We start from the raw sequence: 24,789 nt of genomic DNA on the forward strand, positions 1-24,789 counted from the left end.
GTTTTGCCAGGCAAAATGCAGGAAACGCCAGAGCAGACACCCAGCAACTATTTAAAGATAAGTATGAAGCAGCTAACGAAACTTAAACTTGTCGCCAACTTAACTTGTCGCCGTAAGAAATCCGCGCAGACACTGTCACGCCCTGCCGAGCCCTGGAGTGAGACGGGGCGGTGAAAGAACAGTTAGCGGGAGGTTTAAATGACACAGCACTAGAGTCCCACAGCCGGACTGGCTGAGCGCATGCGCGCAGCGGCCTAGGCACCGCCTCAGACGGCCTTTCCCGCATGCGCGGGAGCCCGGATGTGGATCCAGTTGGTTGAAAGCGCCGGGCGCTACAGTAATGGCCGCTCTCGGAATTGCGATGGGTGGTGGCAATTGGTTTTCGGCTTTGGCGCTCGGGGTGACTCTCCTCAAATGCCTTCTCATCCCCACATAGTAAGGGACCCGCACCACGGTTGGTCAAAGCGGGAGAGAGAAGCGAGGATGCCCGTGGGTGGGAGGAGGAAAGGGAACTTGAACGCTCATGTAGGCTCCGCTATGCTGTTGCTAAGCTGCCCGCTCCGCCGATTGATTGTTACTTGACCTGAGAACTAGATCATAGCCCTGGATGGCTGGGTTCAGGCTTGGCGCTGACTGACTTAAATGTTTTTAAGCCTTGGGTCTTCATCCTTAATATGCAGATTAAGAACACTCACCTCCACCATTCGTTCAGCTGTATTTAACAGTTGTCTGCTGGGCTAGGCACTAGAGATCCAGTGGTGAGAAAGACATTTCCGATTCTTGCCCTCAATAGATTAGTGGGGGCAGACAAAAACGAATGTTTCAGATTGTGATAGGATGTATACAAGAAATTGACTACAGGTCAAGGCTTTACCCTTCTTTTAGGAGGTGATGTTTGAGTTAAAATTTGAAGTATGAAAGAGAATAAGCCATGTAAAAATCAGTTCAAGCACAGGAGAGAATAAGTGTAAATGCCCTGTGGTAGGAAAAAAACCTCAAGAGCATTCTGGGAACAGAAAGTGACCCTTGTTGCTGAAGAGCATGATGGGAGGAGGAGAATGGCACAGGATGAGGTGGACAGTGGCCAGATCACACAGGATTAGATTGCTATTTGAAAAATAGAGGGGCAAGGCTGAAAGCATGGAAACCAGTTAGGAAGTATCCACCAAGTAATATGTATACTGTGGGTACTCAATATTAGCTTCCACCATCTGTTCATCCTTCCTAACTCTTATCCCATCATTTATCCTTTCATTCCTTTTCTCCCTTCCTTCCAGGTCTCCCCACCCCTTCCCAGTTTAGGTTTTGGTTTACTGGTATCATTTGGTTCAAGTTCTTGGTGATATCCTGCTGGGTATGGAAGAACTGTATGGATAGAGTGTGCATTTATACTGATGTGTCTATGTAATTATATAAGCAATGAAATGTGTGTAGGTTTAGCAAAATGACTTGCAGGGACTTAGAAAAAGGAGTTGGTCAGTTGAACTTTCTGTGCAACTGAAAATAAATAAGGAACATATCTCCATTTTAAAAGCAAATTGGAAAAAAAATCTTTCTAAAATGAAGAAATACCTTTCAAATTGGAGTGAAAGGGAATTATTTTTTTTTTAACTGTAGATCTGTGTATATAAAGTAATGTTTCTTGCTTTAGTTACTTCAGGGTTGTTACTTTCAATACTCCTCTTAGTCCAGGATTAAGAGCATATATAGTTGTAGTTAATGTTCTGCTTCTCAACTGCAAAACCCTGGGATGTGAGAGGGAAGGACTACAGCATTACGGTATTACAGGATAGATGTAAATATAGTGAACAAACTGTTAAGTGCTTTTTGTATACCATGTACTGGGCTAGGTACTACAGGGGAGGACAAAATGGATATGATCACTAATCCTATAACAGTTCCAGCAACAAATCAAAGTAAATATGTAATTACACAACTACACTTGTGTTAAGTGTTATGAAGAAAATTAGCCAGTAATCCTGTAGGAAAGTACTGTATGATCAAATGTTTAATCATATAAATAGAATGTGTTGTGTGCAAGTGTATCAAAATTCTTTTATTTCGTCATTCACTTCACTATGCTCTTGTTATGATGTGCTGAACAGGGAACATGGTTAGTGAAAGGAAGATAAACCTGGCTGTTACTACAAAACTTAGTTTAACAATATTTAAAGAACACAACTTTTTTATCTGTCTCATAATTTGGACCTCTTGTGTACATACTGCTAATAACATGGAGACCTTTCTCTGCACTATATGCAAATGGTAACTAAACAAAGCCACTTTGAATCCTTAAAGGTTCTTTCCAGGTTTATGACAGTAATTGTGTTTACATTTTATGGTGCCTAGTATTGACACAGTGTTATATCTCTATATTAAACAGATGAATCCATTAAAAAAAAGTGTTATAAGGGAAAAGAATGGGATTCTATAAAGGGACTAACTAGGGAGACTTACTTAGATTGGGTGTCAAGGAAAGTGTCAGGAATTGACATGTAATTGGAGGCCTGAAGACCACACCCAATACATGTCTTTTGATAAACATATGTAAATGTATTTCTGTTGACTACTGAATATACTTAGAAATTAAAATGCTAGATCAATTTTGAATTGTGATTTTGAGGAATCCATAGGAAATTAAGGGGACATTGTCAGCAGGAATTTGGAGATACCTATCTCTAGAACTCAGGAAAGAGATCAAGCTTGTACTGTGGTTTGGAAGTCATCATTGTACTGTTAATAATGGAAGCAATAAGAATGAATAAGATTGTCCAGAGTAGAATAAGTTGCATAAAAAGAGGACCAAGAACTGAACATAGGGGATCATCAGCGTTTACCTGATGAATATTGGAATGGAAAGCCATGAAAGTTAGCTAGGAAACTCGGGAGATAGCTGACACTGGAAAGGTTGTATAAAACATTGGAAAGTGTTAATCGGGTTTTGCTGTGGAACTCGTTGACTTTGATGATGAGTGGTTAACTCCACAGGAATGTGTTGAGCCCGTCTGTATATCAGGTGCTGTTCAAGACATGGAAGGGAAATACTGCAGTAGACAAATGGGAAAAGAAAATTATTCTAAAGAGGGGAGAAAGGCACAGAATATGCCACCCCAAAATATGTCTCTTTGCCATAAGGATTATTTGGGGCTGATTATTTGGAGAAACTGCAGATACAGGAGAAGCTCTGAAAACAGTAGAAGTTACCCTTTTAATAAGATTTGTAAGTTTTTCCTTTTTATAAGGAAAATTTATGTGAGAAAGGGGGCCTGTACCAGAAAGAGAGCTGTTACCAGAGATCACTTTTCCACCTGAGAGACTTATCTGCTGGCAGGGTGACCTTTGTGCACCAAACATCTTCTCACTTGAATTCCTTCTCCCCATTTGAGGCCCCAGGCTCCTATCCCTGTCCTTAGTTCAGAGTGGTATATAAGCCTTAATCATTTGGCCACTGTTTAAGCCTCATGTCTTTCTCATCTCTTTTCAGGCTCCCATATATACATATATTATTAAAATTGGCGCTTTTTTTTTCTCCTGTTAAATTTGTCTTATGTCAGTTTAATTCTTAGACCAGCTACAGAACTTGGAAGGGTAGAAGAGAAAATGTTTCTTTCCCTGCAGGAGAGATTCTTGACTATATTTACACATAGTGAGGAATTAAGAGACATGGGAAAGGCAGGGCAGGGGCCTTTTCTCACCTTCTCCATCTGATGAACTCCTACTCATCCTTGAAGTTCTAGCTGGTGTGTGAAGCATTTTCCAGATAATGAATATTGTTAGAATTCTTTGTGAACAAGAGTAAGTGACCTCTGAGCAATAGCCAGAGGACCTCCCTTAAGAAAGAGTATGGGATTTTGCCCAGCCCTTTAGATAACTCCAAGAACCTTTTCACTTACTTGTAGATCCCCAACCTTTCCAGAAGGAGGTCTGACCTTCAGATAAGTGAGGTGTCTCAGGATTATGTAATGCCTGTTTGTGTTTTTAGAGGATCATGAACTGTGGCTGTATAGGAGTGTTAGTCCATTTAAAAGCATAATTTTAGAAATGTGAAATAGATAAATGTAACAAAATCTCATTTTACTCATCTGATTACTTTGAATAGCCATTCCACAGATTTTGAAGTACACCGAAACTGGCTTGCTATCACTCACAGTTTGCCAGTATCACAGTGGTATTATGAGGTAAGTTTAAATTTTCACTTTTTTGGTGGATTGTCTTTTACAGTGATGTGTGAAATCATATAAGTCTTACTGATATCAGAAGTTTTCCATGTGATTATAGCTCTAATTAATCTTTATAAAAATTGTACTTTTTCCTCAGTTCTGTCCTCTGGCACTATTAGGGAATCCCTGTACTTCAAAATGAGTTTCCCAAACAATAAATTAGAAATTATAATATTTGCTGCACCCCTTTTGAAAGAATTTGGGACTGGGAAAGAGGAATAATTAGATTCCAGGCCTGGCTCTGTCACAACATAGAAAATATATTTCATTTCTCTGAGCCTTAGTTTCTCATCTGGCACATAAAGATTAGGAATGAATTATTTCTAAGATCCTGCCAATCCCCACTATTTATGAAAAAAGAAATAATCAAATGTGATATATAGGTTTCTGATAATATACAAACCATTCTCTCCTATTATTTTTGAAAACTATGTATTTTTATTTCTGGTATGAATTACTAAGTTGCATATGATATTTCAGAAGTGTCTTGATCAAAAATAGCACTCTGCTGCAGGGAGGTTTTTTTAAGACAATCTGCAAAGTTTTCTCTTAATTCATTGTTGCTTTTTGGGTTTGTTTGTTTGTTTGTTGTCAGATCAGAATAGTCCTTTGTACCAAAAAAGCTTAAGAACAATTGACCTAAGGGACCGAGTTCTTCTCACATAATAACATTATAAGTATTTGATAGGAATGCTAAGGATCTTTAAGTAATTGCTTTAGTATAAGATAGTTCAGTTTGCATGTATACATATCCATTAGAAGACATTTTGTGTGGCCTAGCAGTCAAGAGTTTGGGGCTGTGATTCCAGACCACCTCTCTGTGACTTTCAGTTCTGCCAGCTAACACCCATGCTGAGTGACTGTGGGCAAACTGCTTGACCTCTCAAAGCCTCAACATCCCTAACTATTAAATGATAATAAGTATTAGAGTGAAATGAATATGATGCTTATAACACTTAGCACAGTGCTTGGAACAGAAGTGCTCAGTAAACATTAAGAGTTATTAAGAATTAGCATTATTCATATCATGACCCTTAGACTGTAAATAAGAAGGCAGCCCCCTGTCTTCTCTTTCTCTCTGACCATTCCTTCCTTGTCTCCTTTGTTAACTTTTCCTCATCTGTACACCCTTTAAACAGCTGGTACTCTAGGGTTCTCTTTGTGGTACAGAATTTCAGTTCTGTAACTCTTTCTGGATGTTCTCTCATTTGTTCCTAGAACCTTCACCACTGTCTGTTAAGTTAGGATTCCTAGAACACTATTTAGGCCAAAGCTGTCTTCTTTATCAATTTATTTTAGATAAAAGAGTCTTATATAAAAGATACTCTTGTGGTACCTGGCTGGCTCCGTCAGTAGATCATGCAGCTCTTGATTTCAGGGTTGTGAGTTCAAGCCCCACATTGGACATAGAGCTTACTAAAGGGAAAAAAAAAGTATTCTTGTAATGGTATACTTCTTTGTTCTTCCTGCTCTGCTCAAAAATAACCACAAGAGCCAATAAGGAGCAAAACTCAGTTGTGGGCAAGGCTTGACTATATGAGACAAGAACCTCACAGTAGGGGATAAGGCTAGAGAGGCACATGAGGTCAGGTCTGGAAGGGTCTCTCTGACATGGTAAGGAGAGTGAACATGTGAGCAGTGGACTACCTAACTGTGACTTCAAACCTACCTTTCTGCTCTGGCTTCAGCTTAAATTGATTGGTCGACTGGTTGGGAAAGACACCAAAGAGACCCACAGTAAATACTTGTGGAATGAACACAGTTGTTTTGAATCTTCATATGAAGAAGTTGGATATTTCTTTTTTTTTCTTTAAAGTTTATTGGTTTATTTTGAGAGATAGAGAGCATGCGCATGCACACACGTGAGTGGGAGAGGGGCAGAGAGAAGGAAAGAGAATTCCAAGCAGGCTCCAGTGCCATCAGTGAAGAGCCCAACATGGGTCTCAAACTCTCAAACCCTAAGATCATGACCGGAGTTGAAATCAAGAGTCAGATGATTAACCAACTGAGCCACGCGGGCGCCGTGAAGTTAGATGTTTCTATATCTGAAGAAATAGCTCTTCTTGAGAGCAAGATAGAGTTGCTCATATTAAGCAGTGTGGTAAGCAGCCAAGGGCGTTGCACCTAAGACCAGATATCATGAAACCAGCACAGGCTGACAACTCCTAGAACTGATAACCAGCAGAACCAGAAGAAGCCTGCAAAGACCCAAGACTGATTAAGCTCCTTTAAAAAGGGAGGACTTTTGCAGCAAACTGTCAGACGCTCCAGACGTTGACTACAGTGAAAGGGTCAGTGGGTCTTTGCAGGCTTCTTCTGGTTCTGCTGGTTATCAGTTCTGGGAGTTGTCAGCATGTTCTGGTTTCATGATATATGGTCTTAGTTGCAACGCCCTTGGCTGCTTACCACACTACTTGACATGAGTCACTGCTTGACATGAGTGACTCCATCTTGCTCTCTACAGCTCTGTTGTACTAGCTTACTGAGCTAATGGATTTGGAGTCAGAAGCCCCAGATTTTAGTTCCACTTCTGCCAAATATTAGTTAAGTGATGGAACTGTTTACTTGGGAGGAAATGATAGCTAATAGCCTAACTGGCTTCCCAAAAACTGTTGAGGTAAGAGAATGGCCCAGATGGAAATCCTTGAGGTCCAGAGACCTTCTCAGCTAGATTTGGAAAGTCTTTGTGTGGGGAATAGGAGCAGCATGTAGAAAGCCTCTGAGTGGTATGGAATTGGGAATAGCAAAGAAACGACAGGGACATTTTATTTTGGAAAAATGGCCATCTCCCAGGCAGCACCTGTCCCTCCCAGTTTTTTTCAATGCTTTTCCTAGTCCCCATTTTATTTAAAGTAATAAATGTTCCAAATAAGGTAAAGTAGGACAAAACCTTTTACGCTTCTGTAGAGTAAATGGCTCTTTCAGGGTAGAGTGAACTCTGACATAGAAACTGTAGCTGGGAACTGCAGATGTTAAAGTTTAAGTTGATGTTGACTTTCCTGGAATTATATGGAGCAGTAATTTCTAAATTTGTTTCTTAAATATCTATACCCTAGCAAGAAAACATTAAAAAAATCTTTTTAAGTTTATTTATTTTGAGAGACCGAGCACATACAGGGAGGGGCAGAGGGAGAGGGAGAGAGAGAGAATCCCAAGTAGCTTCTGCACTATGCAGAGCCCGATGCAGGTCTCCAACTCACAAACCGTGAGATCACGACCTGAGCTGAAATCAAGAGCTGGACGCTTAACCTACTGAGCCACCCAGATACCCCGCAAGAAAACATTTTGATCATTTACTACTCCATGTGAGTTTATTTATAAATTACAAAAGTACTGCCTTATTAATATACTATTAAAAGTAGACATTAAACAGGGTGAAATTAAAAAATAGAATTTCTAACTTTTCTTTCTCCAATTTAATAGCTCATCTTGTTTACACTCCCCATTGGAAACTTGGGATTAGGGAAGGAACTTTTCATAGAGAATTTAATGGGTGGGTTCATAGCCTGAGTGCTTAAGACATACAGTCCTCTGGGTTTGCCTCAGATCTGAGGCTTTCTACATGTTGGTACCTGCAGGGGGAGGAAACAAGCTACTTCTTATCTGGACCCAAAGTTGTCATTTAGCCTTATCATGAACAAAGAGCTAACAAGTAGTTTGTCAGAGTCTCTCTCACCTCATTTGATGCCACAGAGCGACCCTAAATAGTAGTCCCTATGAGCACCCAGTTAGTACCCAGTGAACCTTCAGTGCAATTCCAGAAGGAGAGGAATTTCCCATTGAAAAGAGCAACAAATACAGAGTAGGGAGATTATTATTACCATCTGAGCTCTTAGAGGTGCAAGGTCTGAGTTTAGTTTTAGGGACATCCTGTGGTGATAGCGATAATTTTTTAAATGATAAATAATATTTGCGGACACTTTGTTTCTGGCGCAATACTATGTAAATAGTATTTGAAATGCGTATGTAAAATTTAATGCAGTAATGAGGTAGGTACATCCCTGTTGTTTGGGTGAGGAAATGGAGACTTAGAGTAATCTAACAAAACATAATATCCTGAAGTTATATATTTTATATACTATTTCATATGATCTGTATTTTCATTTACTCATTAGTGATTGCTTATTTATTTAGCTAATGATTTTTTCATACTTAATATATCAGGCACTTACTAAAGGTTCAGAATACAGAAATGGCAAGGAGTGACTTTTGTTCTCTTAATCTCAGTATCTGATAACCTATAAGAACAAAAGATAAATAGCATTTGTGTTATCTTTTGTCATTTATAACTGTGTTTCATTTGTATTATATCAATTAACCCTCACAATACCTCATTTTACGAATAGAGAAGTTGAGTCTCTGAGACAGAACTTGAACCCAAGCTAGTGAATCATTTGTTATACCATAGCTCCCTTTTTATATTTAGATGAGTAGCACCATGTCAGAACCAAGGTTATTATTGCAAGTTTCATTAATTTTCTTTGAAATATAGTTAATTCTATTTAAGGAAAATTGAAGACCATTATTAAATAACTTAGGAACCAGGTTTTGGTGGTCTGCTCAGTCTTACATAGAAATTACTCTATAATTTAATCATTTATTTAAAGTTGTTTTTTTTTTTTTTTTTTTTTTTAATCTCTGTACTCATTGTGGGACTTGAACTCACAATCCCAAAATCAAGAGTCGCACACTCTTCCAACTGAGCCAGCCAGGCACCCCAGGTCATATTTTGAATGCGGTTTTATTTCATGTGCTTTTTTAAAGACTAGAGAGTGAGGATTTTCAGTCTTTACACCCACTTTGTTTATTCAGTTATTTAGGATATGTTCTATTTTTTTATTTTTACAGGCAACTTCAGAATGGACCTTGGATTATCCGCCTTTTTTTGCGTGGTTTGAGTATGCCCTGTCACATGTTGCCAAATATTTTGATCAAGAGATGCTGAATGTCCGTAATCTGAACTATTCCAGCTCGAGAACCTTACTTTTCCAGAGATTTTCTGTCATCTTTACAGATGCACTCTTTGTGTATGCTGTCCACGAGTAAGTCTGAGAATGTCATTTTGTGTGGAAGGTGTTGAGGACATAATACAATATTAAGTAGTATTAACTGTTTCTTCATTTGAGAGAAACAAAGCTCACATGATAGCAAATTCTAGAATAGTTCTGAACTCTGTTACTGTGTTTTAAACTGTACAGTGAGTAATTACAGTAGGTAGTCTAGCTATATCTTGTGGAAGACAATGGGGAATGAGGTGGGATTACAAGGCAGAGGCAGAACGAGAGATTGTGAGTGTTCTGAGGAGTAGTCTCACGTAGAGTTCCACGACCATTTCTCCTGCTCAGAATGGCTCCATATGCTTTTCTTTCCTTTCTTGTAACCGGCCCCCAGAGGTTTCTGTGACCTACCCTATTCTTTAGGATACACACACATACATACAGCACACACGCTCATGTACACATATTCATTGTGCTGACCACCCAATGGAGTGTCCATTCTAGTAAACTCAGGAAACCTTACTGAGTGCTTTTAGTTGTTGTTTCTGGACTCTTTCCTTCATGAAGACTCTTCACTAACTTAAAAAAAATTTTTTTTAACGTTTATTCATTTTAGAGAAACAGAGCACAGGCAGGGGGGAGGGGCAGAGAGAGAGGGAGACAGAATCTGAAGCAGACTCCAGGCTCTGAACTCTCAGTACATGAGCTATGAGATCATGACCGGAGCTGAAGTCTGACACTTAACCAACTGAGCCACCCAGGCGCCTTAGACTCTTCACTAATTTTAAGTTATGTTTATATTTTCTATTTTTATGCTTTGCATCTTTTACTTATAAATTAATTTTAGTTGAATAGACATATATACAATGTCTTGCACAGTGACTTATAAGTAGTAAGTTCTCGGTTAATGTTGGTTCCTATTCTGTCCCAATACTTTATTAAGCCTGCTGGTATGATGTGACAGACCACCAACTGTGTCCCTTCATGACCCTTGTCACAAATGGATCATTTCTATTTGTGAGGCCCTCTACACTGAACCCCTGCCCCATCTAGGCAAGAGTCCCTTGGCAATGTTTTAACCCCTGCTCATTCTCAAGGAGTAGTTCCCACTTGACACCTTAACATTCAGTCTGTTTACGACCTAGCAAGAGTTGGAACGGAAGGTGAGTTGTGATGTACTCCTTTAAACTCAAAATGGTTGAATTGAAGTTCCTAGAGAAGGCATATAAGCAGAAGGAAGAGGGAATAGAATTCATTTCTACCTACAGTGTAGAAGGAGCAGGTAAATAAGATATAAATTGTTGAGATCTATGTCCCAGTTCCCAGAACCAGGCACAAAGTATAGACAGTAACTTACTTAATTTTCTCAATTACCCTGTAAGGTTACTGTCTCTGTTGAGGAAATGGGCTCCATGGAGGAAAAGCAGAACACCTTTTGCTAACCCCTCTTTAATTGCATCTTTATTGTCTGTTTCTTTTTGGGGGCTTAGATTTCTGTTTTTGCGATTTGCCGATACTCAGACGTATTTTTTAAAATCCTTTTTTGGGATTATACATCGTTGTCAAAATTTTGGAAAAGAGAAAACCACACATGTACACAAAGTAGAAGTGACCCATACTCCTCCACTTACAGCTATCACCATCACCATTTTGCTATATATTATTTCATTCTCTCTTCTATGTCTGAATATAATTTTTATAAAATAAAAATAGGATCATAATTTTTTTCATTTGCTATTGTCATTTAATAATAGATCTTGACCTTTAAATGATACACATTTTAAAAAAAAATTTTTTTTCAACGTTTATTTATTTTTGGGACAGAGAGAGACAGAGCATGAACGGGGGAGGGGCAGAGAGAGAGGGAGACACAGAATCAGAAACAGGCTCCAGGCTCTGAGCCATCAGCCCAGAGCCCGACGCGGGGCTCGAACTCATGGACCGCGAGATCGTGACCTGGCTGAAGTCGGACACTTAACCGACTGCGCCACCCAGGCGCCCCAATGATACACATTTTTAATAAATGTTTTTAAAATTATTTGGACAATCAGGAGCTATGAGTTCGTGGCTCTATTTTTTTTTTTAAGGGGATGTTAGATCTGATAGGATTTATTTATTTATTTTTAATGTTCACTTTTGAGAGAGAGAAACAGAGCATGAGCAGGGGAGGGTCAGAGAGATAGGGAGACATAGAATCTGAAGCAGTCTACAGGCTCTGAGCTGTCAGCACAGAGACCAACATGGGGCTCAAACTCACGAACCGTGAGATCATGACCTGAGCCAAAGTTGGAGCTTAATCAACTGAGCCACTGAGGCACCCCATTCTACTTTTTTTCAAATGTTTATTTATTTATTTTTGAGAGAGAGAGAGTAAGTAGGGGAGCAGTAGAGAGAGAGGGAGGGATTAAATCCCAAGCAGGCTCTGTGCTGTCAGGGCATAGCCCAATGCAGGGCTCGAACCCACAAACCATGACTTGAGCCAAAATCAAGAGTCGGACGCTTAACCAACTGAGCCATCCAGGTGCTCCTCGTGGCTCTATTTTTAATTTGGCTGCTATGATATATAATTTAGAGTACCATATTATTCTGGTCTGCATTTTTTTATTATAGTTGATATACAATGTTACACTGTTATATTAGTTTCAGGTATGGTCTGCATTTTTTACATTTCAGGACTAAATAGTGTGTGCACTCTCAACTTTCAAAATCCTTCCCTTTGAGTTTATGGTGGCTGTTTGTTTATTTTTCATTTTACTAAATGAGGACTGTTTCAAATCAGCAGAGCTGAAAAAGAGACATGGAACTGACCCTGAGGTCTTTGTTTCTGCTGTCACCTTTTTAAGCAGTCAAGAACAGCATGGACAGTTTATCAGGAATAGCTAATAAAATATGTCTGAGTGTATCAGAGTGTACTCTGTAGTGGTATGGTGATGTTCTAATGAAGATAAAAGATCTTTCTGCTTCCTTCCTGGTGTTCCACTGTAGGTGCTGTAAATGCATTGATGGGAAAAAAGCAGGTAAAGAACTTACAGAGAAGCCAAAGTTTATTCTATCAGTGTTACTGCTGTGGAACTTCGGGTTGTTAATCGTGGACCGTATCCTTGACATTTTCTGCACTATTCCCTTACTTACTCTGATATATACTAAGTATGAGATTAATTATTTCTTCGGTGGTAATTCTGAAATGTGAGCTGCTTTTGAGAATGGGTGTGGGGTGGGTCCGTGGGTTCCCAAAACTGTGGTTTCTATGGGTTCTCCCAACTGTACCAGACACTGATTTTTAGAGCACTTTGTTTCTGAAAAGCTAGTGGTGATATTCAAGAACCAGTTAAACCATCAGTAAAGCAATATTCTGGGATTTGTTAACTGTCTTTAGATTCATCAGATACATATATCTTACATAGTTTTAGAACACATTATTCTAAATACCTTTTCTAGGTAAGGGCCTGTCTCAGTGTTACATATGGGACCAGGCAGACCTTCATGCTCTTCTACCACCTTAGATTACCACATATTAACAGGCAAAGTTCTTAAATCCAGAAGATATGAATGAAACTAAACTCTTAACGACAGGAGCCTAATATTTTACAGTTTTCATAAAGGTAGCCATGTGTGAGGAAAACACCTGCACTTTGGTTCAAGTCTGACCTGGACTCAGCTCTAAGCTATGGCATTGCAGTAGCTTTAGGCCATGTGTAGATTAATGGCTCTGAGCTCTGATGTCCTCACAGGTTCGTTGTGAGGCTTACTAAGATTGTGTATATATACTATAAACGAGGGGGTGCTTCATGCCAGTGGCCTTCAGTAGCTGTTAGGTCCCTTCCTTTCTCATCCCTAATTTAAAAAACAAAACCAGAAAACTCCCTGTCCTGTAGCTGCTGGGTCTTTAAGATAGAAAAAACATGGGAATGTTTCCTGGTTTTCTTCTTAAACATAATTTTTTTTATCCCCTATATAATCCTTGGCACTATATACATTTATTTTATTTTATTTTATTTTTTATTTTTTAAAATTTACATCCAAATTAGTTAGCATATAGTGCAACAATGATTTCAGGAGTAGATTCCTTAGTGCCCCTTACCCATTTAGCCCATCCCCCCTCCCACAACCCCTCCCATTACCCTCAGTTTGTTCTCCATATTTATGAGTCTCTTCTGTTTTGTCCTCCTCCCTGTTTTTATATTATTTTGCTTCCGTTTCCTTATGTTTATCTGCTTTGTCTCTTAAAGTCCTCATATGAGTGAAGTCATACGATTTTTGTCTTTCTCTAATTTCACTTAACATAATACCCTCCAGTTCCATCCACGTAGTTGCAAATAGCAAGATTTCATTCTTTTTGAAAAGAGTAACACTCCATTGTATATATATACCACATCTTCTTTATCCATTCATCCATTGATGGACATTTGGGCTCTTTCCATACTTTGGCTATTGTTGATAGTGCTGCCATAAACATGGGGGTGCAAGTGTCCCTTCAAAACAGCACACCTGTATCCCGTGGATAAATGCCTAGTAGTGCAATTGCTGGGTCGTAGGGTAATTCTATTTTTAGTTTTTTGAGGAACCTCCATACTGTTTTCCAGAGTGGCTGCACCAGCTTGCATTCCCAGGCACTATATACATTTTAATTAGAGTTTGTCTAAGGTTTGACTCTGTTTATAGAAAACACATTTATGAGAAGTTCAAACTGGAGGAATATTTTTGTCTTTAGTTTACCTATTAGGAAAGCATTTGCATTTTTATATTCAATCTGCTGGCACAATTCAACTTAAATTTGGTATCCTCTGTTGTCTTTCCTTAATCTAAGTCCAGATATTCATTTCCAGTACAATGGTTTTTTATTTGGATTAATGCTACTCTCCATTGCACGATTATTTCAGGTAAATACAAAATAGGCTGATTAGATTTTTGCCCTTAAGTCTGACTTTGAGCTTTGAAAGGCAACAATAAGTTGGTGATGGGTAGACTTATTTGATGAACTGTTTTGAATTGTCAAGCACTATAGATAATTTTATTGCATATTTCTCATAAATCCCATCTTCTCTTTTGACAATAATTTTCTTCCTTTTACACATAGACTCTAGAAACTTGTTGGAGGGTGGCAGGCCTGAAATAAACTTGTGTTGCTGTATTTGGCTGGAATCATTTACCTAGGAATGAAGTCTCCAGTTTTTACAATATAATAACTGATGGTGGGGTTTCGTCGTCAGAAGTATATAGCATAGTGTAATGGAAAGTATGGGATTTGGAATCAGAAGATTTGAGTTGAAATCCTGACTGACCCTAATGAACTGTATAACTCAGACAGGGCTCACACAAATGCATTGGCTACTTTGGTTAGGTACATTGTATATAATATCTTATTGAGTAAACCTCACAACTATTCTATGAAATTATTGTCATTATTTTCCTCCTCTTTATAGAGGAAGAAATCAGAAGTTCATATTTTGGGGTCACCTCTCTGTATGCTGGATAAGAATCCTTAGCACTGGCGTTTAGGAATTTATAGGGAATTTTGATTCACAGTCAGGTTTGGGAACCATTACCCGAAAGTAAGTCATTTAACCCCCTCAGCCACAGTTTTTGCATCCATAAAATGAAATGTACCTCTTATTACATTCTTATTTGTAAAATGGGGGCCCCCTACCTCACAGGGACTTTGGAAAGATCAAATTTGATAATCTGCTTTAAAATTCTTTGTCAACTATAAATGTCTGGATAAGTTTTTGTCTTTTAACCATAAAAAGCCATGTAGCACTTAAAGCATAATTGGCATTCAGTGAATGATTGTTAAGTAAAGTTTAGCTAGACCTTCTCTGAATCTTAAGTTGAAAAAGCGGCGATCAGAGATCTGGAAACAACCCATTATTTTTCCTGATCATTCCTCACTCATCTATTCTAGAGCACACCCTGATGAGACAGTGAGAGAAGGAACCTGGCCTTTCATGGCCCCTTTGGCAGCTTCCTTGCTGAACCACAGGAACATTATCTCATTTGATCCCCAAATTCCTGTGAGGTAGGTAGAATTCAGATTTATTTAGTTATAGTCAACTTGGGGATTTGTTGTTGTTGTTGTTTATTTGTTTTAAATCAGAATACCTTTAGTTCTTGTAGGTAGTTTGTTAGGATCAAGTACTGTACTCGGTGCCTTCCGCCTGATAGTACTATATGTTACCTGATCTATAACACCAGATTTAGGTGGCTCTTTGGTAGCATAACATCATATGTATTCTTTAATACTCTCATCCCCAGGTCCAGGGGATGAGGGTGATTGAATTCTCTGGGCTTCAGATCTTTAAGGAGCATTGGGGTGTGTTTTTATGATAATGTGTCCTGTACCTTAGCATCAAGCTTAGTATTAAATAAATATTTGTTGCAGTAATTAACTAGGCTCAGTATAAAAACTAACTAGAATCACTTGCCTGTTTTCTCCTTATATTGCATGTAGAATATTTGCCTGAAATTTAAAACCTTTTTATTATAGCAAATTTAAATCATATACAAAAGTAGAGAAAATAAAAATAGCACAGTGATCTACACACAAACACACACAAGATTATTTTGAAACATATCCCAGATGATTTCATTCATTAAGCATGTCAGGATATAGATTTTAAAATATGTATTTTTTAAATTGTGTTGAAATACACATAAAATTAACTATCAACCATTTTTTTAGTGTACAGGCTAGTATTGTTTTAAGTATATTCACATTGTTATGCAACCAGTCTCCAGGGTTTTTTTATTTTTTAATAAACTTAATTTTTAAAAATAGTCCTAGGTTTATAGAAAAGTTAACAAAGATAGTACAGAGAGTCCCTGTGCGCCTCACCCATTTTCCCCTCATGTCACCATCTTACATAACTATGACACTTTCATAGTTCATTCTTTCAACAAGACTAAAAAACACTATTGTACACCTAAAACCAGCATAACACTGTATGGTTAACTATCTGGAATTAAAATTAAAACTTAAAAAACAAAAAAAGACTAAAAAATCAACATTGGTGTTGCACTCAGATTTCACCAGTTTTTCCACTAATGTTATTTTTCTGTTCCAGGATCCAACCAGGATACTACATTACTACATTTAGTTTACCCTGAATTTTAAAGTGATATTTCCCTTTTAAATCTCCTAGAAAAGGCATATGGAAGGAGCATTTCTCTTTGCTGTTCTTCTACACTTCAAGCACATCTACCTCTATGTAGCCCCGGCTTATGGTGTATACCTGCTACGGTCTTACTGTTTCACTGCAAATAAACCAGGCAAGTTTTAGTGACAATAACAAAACCTTTATTTTCTTTTTCCTTGATTTGGTAGCTTGCTTCATGAGAGGATTTTATGAGGCACAGCAGATATCTCTCGTTTATTGATCCTATAAACCCTTGACCATTCTGACTTTTCTGTGCTCTTGTCACATCATGAAGGTTGGTGTGCTATCAGGGGATACTTCTGGTTTTAGCACATTGTATAAGTTATGGTTTTCCATGCTCCTGGTAATGGTAATGTTCCTTTTCTGTAGATGGATCCATCCGATGGAACAGTTTCAGCTTTGTCCGTGTTATTTCTCTAGGACTGATTGTTTTTTTAGTTTCTGCTCTTTCACTGGGTCCCTTCCTAGCCTTGGTAAGTCTTTTATTTTTTAAATTAAGTAATACATATTTTTTGTTGTTGCTGCTGTTGTTTAGAAAAAAATAGTAAAACAAAGAATGTATAAAAGAAGCAAATCTACTTTTTTCTGATTCTTCCCCAGTATGACTCCCCAAAGACAGAATGGTGTTCTTTCAGACATTTTGGTTCATATTCAAATACGTATCTGTGTATTTACATGTTTAACTATATGTCTTTCACACACATAGACACACACACTTACACACAGAATTGATGATCACTGTTCGCAGATTTCCTTATTTGCTCATTTGCTTACTTGTGATAATTTATTTGTAACTCCAAAATCAATACTAATGGTGTTGCATAGTCATTCACTGACAACATTCAAAGTGCCTAGAATATTATAGATGTTCGATGAATATTTTTCGTTTTCCCCTTTATCCCTCACCCTGGCGTCTCCTCCTTTGCAGCTCATAAATTCTTCCCTTATTATAATTATCTCATAGCAGTACTGGACTGGTATTCAGCATATCTTGTCCCACTCAACAGATGAGTAGGTTAGACAAGAGGAGGTTCTGTGAACTGCTCAGGATCACACAACTACTTGAGGGAACAAGGACTAGAACTTTCTACACGCTATGTCACAGATGGTTCTTTAGTTCTCTTTTTGCATTTGGAAAAGATCGGTCACTGTTTAATCTCTTTTCTACAGAACCAACTGCCTCAAGTCTTGTCCCGACTCTTCCCTTTCAAGAGGGGCCTCTGCCATGCATATTGGGCTCCAAACTTCTGGGCTTTGTACAATGCTTTGGACAAAGTGCTCTCCATCATCGGTATAGTAGCCAGCCTTCTTACTTAGACGATGGATTTGGACAAGTCATACTGAGAAATGGAAAATCCTGCTTTGTGTTTTGAATGTGGCTGAACTGTTTGTTGTCTGGCCTTGTGTTTCAGCTTTCAGAATAAACAGGGGAGCAGTTCTAGGGACTAAGGTTTCAGTGTAGTAGACAGGCTGTGTTCCTTATAAAAACCATTTGTGGCAATGAGGTTGATCCTTTGCTTTGGAAAAAAAAAATACAATATTTAGACATTTTTAAAAAGTAATTTTTGCCTTGAGTAAAATGTTATTCAGCAGTTAACTCTGCTTTTAAACTTAAATGTGTGCATAAGGAAAGAAGACTGTGTAAGCTGTGACTCTAGGTGTTCTATCAGTAAGGAAAATGATAGTCATGCATGAGATGAGAAGAAATGGGAAACCTAGGCTAGGCTTTTAAGTTTGGGTTGTGATAAAATAATAATAATAATAATAATAATAATAATAATAATGTATATTTTAAGATGGTTCTACTGAAAATAATTCACTCTAGAATAACTCACAGTAGTTTGTGAATATAGCCTAGCTTGATGGGAAATGGGGAGGATCAAGAGAAAGGTCAGTAAGCTTTGTCTGAAAAAAAATGGGCCAGATAGTAAATAGTTTAGGCTTGGCAGACCACATAAGGTGTTTTTGTTTGTTTGTTTTACCACCTTGAAAAATATAAAAACTCTTCCTAGCTTCGGGCTATGCAAAAATTAGTCACAGGCTGGGGATTTGGCCCTCAAGGTAGAATTTGCCAATTCCTGATCTAGAGTGATGATTTGGTTGGAGGCCCACCTGCATAAATGAGTGGCTCTGTGGCATTCTTCAAGTCACTTGATTCTTCTAGTGAGTATAATAAGAGGATAATGTAAGTAACTGTACCAATGCACTATATTGTAAGAAACATGCAATAATAAAAAAATGCTAGGTTGTTAGTAGCAGGGGCGTTGTAGCCAGACAGATCTGAGTTTAATTCTACCACCTATCACTTGTGTGACTTTGGACAAGTTATACATCTTTCTGTGCCTCAAGGGTCTGAAAGTAATGGCCACAAAGCTCTTGGCACAAGTAGCTGCTGTCACTGTTTTGGTGCGTACTTAAAGGAAATCATAATTTGGTATTATCCCTCACCCACTGTGAATCCAGCCTTGATGTCCAAGGACCCTTACAAGGAATTTCTTAACATTTATATTCAAAAACCTTAAATAACCAGCATGGTATGAGGTATAAGGGCCACTTTCCTTGTCCGAGTGAGGAAACTAGGCTGTACATTATCTTATATATCTGCCTCTTCAAAGATGTCTTGGTCATGAATAGACACTTTTCTAAAGAAGACATCCAGATAGCCAACATGCACATGAAAAGATGCTCAACGTCATCCCTCATCAGGGAAATACAAATCAAAACCACACTGAGATATCACCTCACACCAGTCAGAGTGGCTAAAATGAACAAATCAGGAGACTATAGATGCTGGCAAGAATGTGGAGAAACGGGAACCCTCTTGCACTGTTGGTGGGAATGCAAACTGGTGCAGCCGCTCTGGACAACAGTGTGGCAGTTCCTCAAAAAATTAAAAATAGATCTACCCTATGACCCAGCAATAGCACTGCTAGGAATTTACCCAAGGGATACAGGAGTGCTGATGCATAGGGGTACTTGTACCCCAGTGTTTATAGCAGCACTTTCAACAATAGCCAAATTATGGAAAGAGCCTAAATGTCCATCAACTGATGAATGGATAAAGAAGATGTGGTTAATATATACAATGGAATACTACTTGGCAATGAGAAAGAATGAAATCTGGCCATTTGTAGCAACGTGGATGGAACTGGAGAGTATTATGCTAAGTGAAATAAGTCAGGCAGAGAAAGACAGATACATGTTTTCACTCATGTGGATCCTAAGAAATTTAACGGAAGTCCATGGGGGAGGGAAGGGGGGGGGGAAGTTACAGAGAGAGAAGGAGGCAAACCATAACAGACTCTTAAATCCTGGGAACAAACTGAGGGTTGATGGGGGGTGGGGGAGAGAGGAAAGTGGGTGATGGGTATTGAGGAGGGCACCTGTTGGGATGAGCACTGGGTGTTGTATGGAAACCAATTTGACAACAAATTATATTTAATATATATAAAAAAAAAAAAAAGATGTCTTGGTCAGTGGCGGTAGCTTTAAGAGAGAGTCATCAGACTGAAGGGAAAAGGAAAGAGGTTAATGAATACAAAATAATTTGGTAGTGTACACCTCCCCACATTTCACTGATTTTCAGTAGACCTTGTCTACTACAAGGCCGTGCTCAGACTGTCCTTGGCTGTCCTATTAGCTTGTTTGGGATGGGATTTGCATCATCATCCTCAGACTTGGTCATCTAATAAGTATTCCTTGAACATGTATGTGCTGGGGATAAAAATGGATTAATCATCATTTCTGCTTTTAAGAAATCCAATACAGTGGAGGAAATGAGTGCATAAACAGATACAGGGCAGTAGGGTGAACACTAGATAGAGACATGTACAGGGTCCATATGTGTGTACCTAGCCCACAAGAAAATCAGCTCTACTTTTTTATTTAAAAGATTTCTCAGGGGCGCCTGGGTGGCGCAGTCGGTTAAGCGTCCGACTTCAGCCAGGTCACGATCTCGCGGTCCGTGAGTTCGAGTCCCGCGTCAGGCTCTGGGCTGATGGCTCAGAGCCTGGAGCCTGTTTCCGATTCTGTGGCTCCCTCTCTCTCTCTGCCCCTCCCCCGTTCATGCTCTGTCTCTCTCTGTCCCAAAAATAAATAAACGTTGAAAAAAGAAAAAAAATTAAAAAAAAAAAAAAAGATTTCTCAGATGAGGGAGTGAATTAGGAGTTAACTTAGAGAAGTGATTAGGCCATTCTAAGCTAAGGGGACAAGTGTGGAGAGTGCTATGTCAATTCATTGTGGCCAAGCCACATTTAATCAAGCAGAGGATATAAGATTGGAGAGGAAGGGGCTAGATCATGGAAGACAGTTTATGCCGTGCTTGGGAATATGGACTTTATAGGCAATGAAGGATTCCAAGCTGGGATGTGACATGGTCAGACTTGCATTTTAGAAGCCTGCTTCATTTTAGAGGTGAGAGAGAGCAGATTGATATTCATACTGTCTGCACGAATTCCCTGTTCCAGTGCAAAAAGCTGCTTTGCATCATATGATCTCAAGACCAGAGGCATTTTAGGTAGAATAATAGTACAGAGTTGAGTTTTAATACAGCTCGACCTTGAAGCAACAATAAGATTTAATAAATTTTTTTTTCTCGAGGAGTTGGTTGACCAAATATTGATAAAAATAAAACAAAATATCTACTTATTCTCTAGGTTTGGAATTGAAACTTCTTGATCCCAACAAAATTCCCAAGGCCTCAATGACAAGTGGTTTGGTTCAGCAGTTCCAACACACAGTCCTTCCCTCAGTGACTCCCTTGGCCACCCTCATCTGCACTCTGATTGCCATATTGGTAAGAATTCACCCACGGTACTCGTTTCTTGAGTTTTCTCTGCTTTTCTTTTGTGTGGCTGGTTAATTTCATCTTTCAGGTTTTTCCAACTATAGGACAAATACCATAGCTGTCATCCTGCTGCAGACTGAGGTATTTCAGAGCAATTCTTAGAGTAACTTTGAACACCTTAAAGAAAGATTACTAGTACGACCTCTGAGAGAGAGATCCTTGCTGTGGCTGTTAGATCATTTGTTCATGATCTGATGGGAAAAAAAGAAAAGCCCAGAGAGGAAGGGCCAAGGACTGCACTGTGGAGAAGGAAAATGTGTGTAGTGGGAACATCCAGGTTTCTGTTGTTGTTTTCATCCATGGCTAACTGGTCAAAAATCCAAAGTTGCCTGGACTGCGTGGATATTTTGTCTTGATGATGACAATGAGTTAAGAGAGTCAACAGTGGCTCTTTGAGTATCAAACATTGAATCTAACATGACTCAGATGGTGTTAGAGACTTCATTCATAGCTGTTTTTGTTTGTGATCATGATGCTCTCAATTTCATGATATGATTTTAATGGCATTCAGTATAAATAACTCAATTCTACTTTAATTATACTCAGCTTTAATTTTGGTTTCTAAAAGATCAAACCTAGTAAGATACCTGACCCCGCTTAATTAAGTGGCAGTGCTGATGGGTAATTAAGCTCTGCTGGCCTACTTGTTCCCATGTTCTAACTGCCTAAAACTTTCTAAAACGTCAGCCTCATAAGCTGCGTATGGAAGGTCCTAGTTTTATTATAAATTACAATCCAGCCCACAAAGCTAGGTATGTATTTATTAATATGGTAAAATCTAGTTTATTATTAGCCTCAAAATGTTTTTGAACTTCTGTAGTTTGACCTGGTATCAGTCATTCATTATTAATTCTGATGAACAGAATTAATTTTTTTTAAGTTTATTTATTTATTTTGAGAGAGACCGTGAGCAGGGGAGGGACAGAGAAAGAAGGAGACAGAGAATCCTAAGTAGGCTCCATGCACAGAGCCCCCCCAACACAGGGCTCCGAGTCATGAAACTGCAAGATCATGACCAGAGCCAAAGTAAAGAGTCAGACATTCAACTGACTGAACCACCCAGGTGCCCTGAACAGAATTAATATTAATGAGTTAAATACGTATTTCCAAAAGCCTTGTTTTCTGAGTAGGTTTTTAGTTTTTGTTGTTGTTGTTTTGTTTTGTTTTTGAGAGGGAGTGTGCATGAGCCAGGGAGGGTCAGAGGGAGAGAGAGAATCCCAAGTAGTCTCTGTGCTGTGAGCACACAGCCCGACTCAGGGCTTGATTTCACAAACATGAGATCATGACCTGAGCTGAAATCAGGAGTCAGACACTTAACTGACTGAGCCATCCAGGCGCCCCCTGTGTAGTTTTTTATAACTTCTGGTGGAGTGTTCACATGGTGATGAATTAACCCAGTGTAAGATGTACTGGTTTGCAGAGATGATATAAATTGTATTCGCCTGAACAATGTTTCTGTAAAGCCTATTTTGAGTGATACTGAAGTTTTATCTTTGCCTGTTGTTTCTAGCCCTCTGTTTTCTGTCTTTGGTTTAAACCCCAAGGGCCCAGAGGCTTTCTGCGATGTCTAATTCTTTGTGCCTTGAGCTCCTTCCTATTTGGGTGGCACGTCCATGAAAAAGCCATACTTCTTGCAGTTCTCCCGATGAGGTAAGCACATAACTCAGTCAGCCGGCATTTCTGGCAGATTTCGTAATGAGCCTGTTGTTTTCTATTTGACATGTTCAGTGGGATAGGCAAAGGCAAAGATGTACAGGAATAGATTTATACTAGGACAGGACAGGGATGCTTAACTTGGGATCGCTGGGCCTGGGAATATGCACACACAGTTACTGCTGTTTTTTGTTAAGGGTACTACAGCAATTAAGAACCATGATACAAGGTGTTAGATCTGGATATTGAATGGCAGCATGGTATAGAAAAGCATAGGCTTTGGTGTCACCTCATTGGCGAAAATAAGATTTCATGGTTTCTTGTTAAGTGTTGTTAGAGTGATGATTGAGTCCATTATGGAGTAAAATTTAATATTTGTACAGAACTTCACATTTTGCAGAACTCTTGTTGAGGTGGTTTTTGGTGGGGAGAAGAGGGGTTTGGTTGGGTTTTTTTCTTTTTGCATTTTTTTTTCTTTTGAGCCTCACAGCAACCTTTAAGGTAATTAGGATAAATGGATATCATCCCGTCTTAACATCTACAGAAACTGGGCTCAGAGAGTCTAAGTGACTTATCCAAAGCCACACAGCTAGCAAGTAGCACAGTTAGGACTTAAACCTGAATGTTATCATGCTAGTTCCTATGATCTTTTCACTGTACCATGCTAAAAAATTAAAAATTAAAAAAAATTAAATGCAGTAGTGTCCATTTTGCATATAATTAAATCCTGATAGATAGATGATATTAGAATTAGCCTTTTTTTTTCCTTGAGATTCTTCTTAAATCTTGAGAGAAATTAAGCTCTGAAGGAAGCTTAAGCAAATTTGTCACGTCAGTATATGGCTTGTCTGGATTCATTCAGCAACGTAGAGTTTCCAAATTAAGAAATAGAGCAAAACTTCTAATGTCTTTAATTAGAACTCATACTAAGCACCATCAGGCATGGGGCACTGCCCAAGAGAAGAGCTCCAGGTCTGGAAATTAAACTCCCAAGTCCTGTCTCCCTGGCTACCACGACTAGGCAGCTCCTAGTCCCACCATGTCCCTTCCTGTGGGGAAGGCAGTTACTCAGGGAAGCAAGACTCTTTTTCAATACTCCCCAATTCAGTGTGGTACATTTTTCCATCAGTTGCTTAAATTTTCCCACGAAATTAATATTCTCAATTACATTGGACTTGTAGCAAAGATCAGTATGTTAGCTTATGCATAAGCCATTGCTAGAAATAATAGATGCCGTTTATTCAAGCTGTCTGCTGCAAGTGTAAGTTTCAGTTGTTGTTTTAAGGAATTATTATAAGAATTTTTATTTTTAGCCTTCTTTCTGTGGGAAAAGCAGGAGATGCTTCAATTTTTCTGATTCTGACCACAACGGGACATTATTCCCTCTTCCCTCTGCTCTTCACTGCACCAGGTAAACAGCTTTTTATTTTAGAGAGAGAGATTTGATTGCCATGCCTTTTTCATCAGGGCCTAGAGATCAATATATCTCATTTAAATGACCTTAAAATCTCTTGGAAGGAGAGAGCCCCTCCATGCTCTTAAATAAAACCTCTAATTTGTTCCTAATCGTCAGTATCTTTAGATGTCACAAAGATGCATCATTAAGCTCAAAAAGCATTGCTAGCACTATATAGCTGTGCCAGTGTGCTTCTTATATTGCCTTGAGTATCATATATCTTTCTGTGATCAACTGAATTATCATCTGTATTTTTTTTTCTTTTAACAGAACTTCCCACTAAAATCTTACTCATGTTACTATTTACCACCTATAGTATTTCCTCACTGAAGACTCTATTCAGGTAATCCAAAAGAGTACATTTAAAATTATGTTTGCTGTTGTGAAATGTTTATTCCTAAATGGTCCGTTAAGCCTTTAAAAAATATTTTTTTTCAATGTTTATTTTTGAGAGAGAAAGTGC

General features: G+C 38.6%; 1 protein-coding gene across 2 annotated transcripts in view; it reads left to right on the top strand.

The window, feature by feature from the left end:
- Window positions 1-268: 268 nt before the first annotated feature.
- ALG8 (ALG8 alpha-1,3-glucosyltransferase) overlaps window positions 269-24,789 on the top strand; it is a 29,294-nt gene continuing 4,773 nt past the window's right edge. Inside the window, exons 1-12 of one of the 2 annotated variants that reach the window (XM_019811753.3) lie at window positions 269-435; window positions 4,100-4,178; window positions 9,069-9,262; window positions 12,203-12,312; window positions 14,030-14,097; window positions 16,357-16,483; window positions 16,741-16,844; window positions 17,542-17,662; window positions 21,027-21,166; window positions 22,728-22,867; window positions 24,184-24,281; window positions 24,597-24,669. In XM_019811753.3, coding sequence (XP_019667312.1) covers window positions 341-435; window positions 4,100-4,178; window positions 9,069-9,262; window positions 12,203-12,312; window positions 14,030-14,097; window positions 16,357-16,483; window positions 16,741-16,844; window positions 17,542-17,662; window positions 21,027-21,166; window positions 22,728-22,867; window positions 24,184-24,281; window positions 24,597-24,669 — 1,349 coding nt within the window. In that variant the 5' untranslated portion in view covers window positions 269-340. The remainder of the gene's footprint in view (window positions 436-4,099; window positions 4,179-9,068; window positions 9,263-12,202; window positions 12,313-14,029; window positions 14,098-16,356; window positions 16,484-16,740; window positions 16,845-17,541; window positions 17,663-21,026; window positions 21,167-22,727; window positions 22,868-24,183; window positions 24,282-24,596; window positions 24,670-24,789) is intronic. The other variant, XM_003992685.5, reaches the window with a different exon arrangement.

Source organism: Felis catus, chromosome D1 (assembly GCF_018350175.1).
Source record: "Felis catus isolate Fca126 chromosome D1, F.catus_Fca126_mat1.0, whole genome shotgun sequence".
NCBI lineage: Eukaryota > Metazoa > Chordata > Mammalia > Carnivora > Felidae > Felis > Felis catus.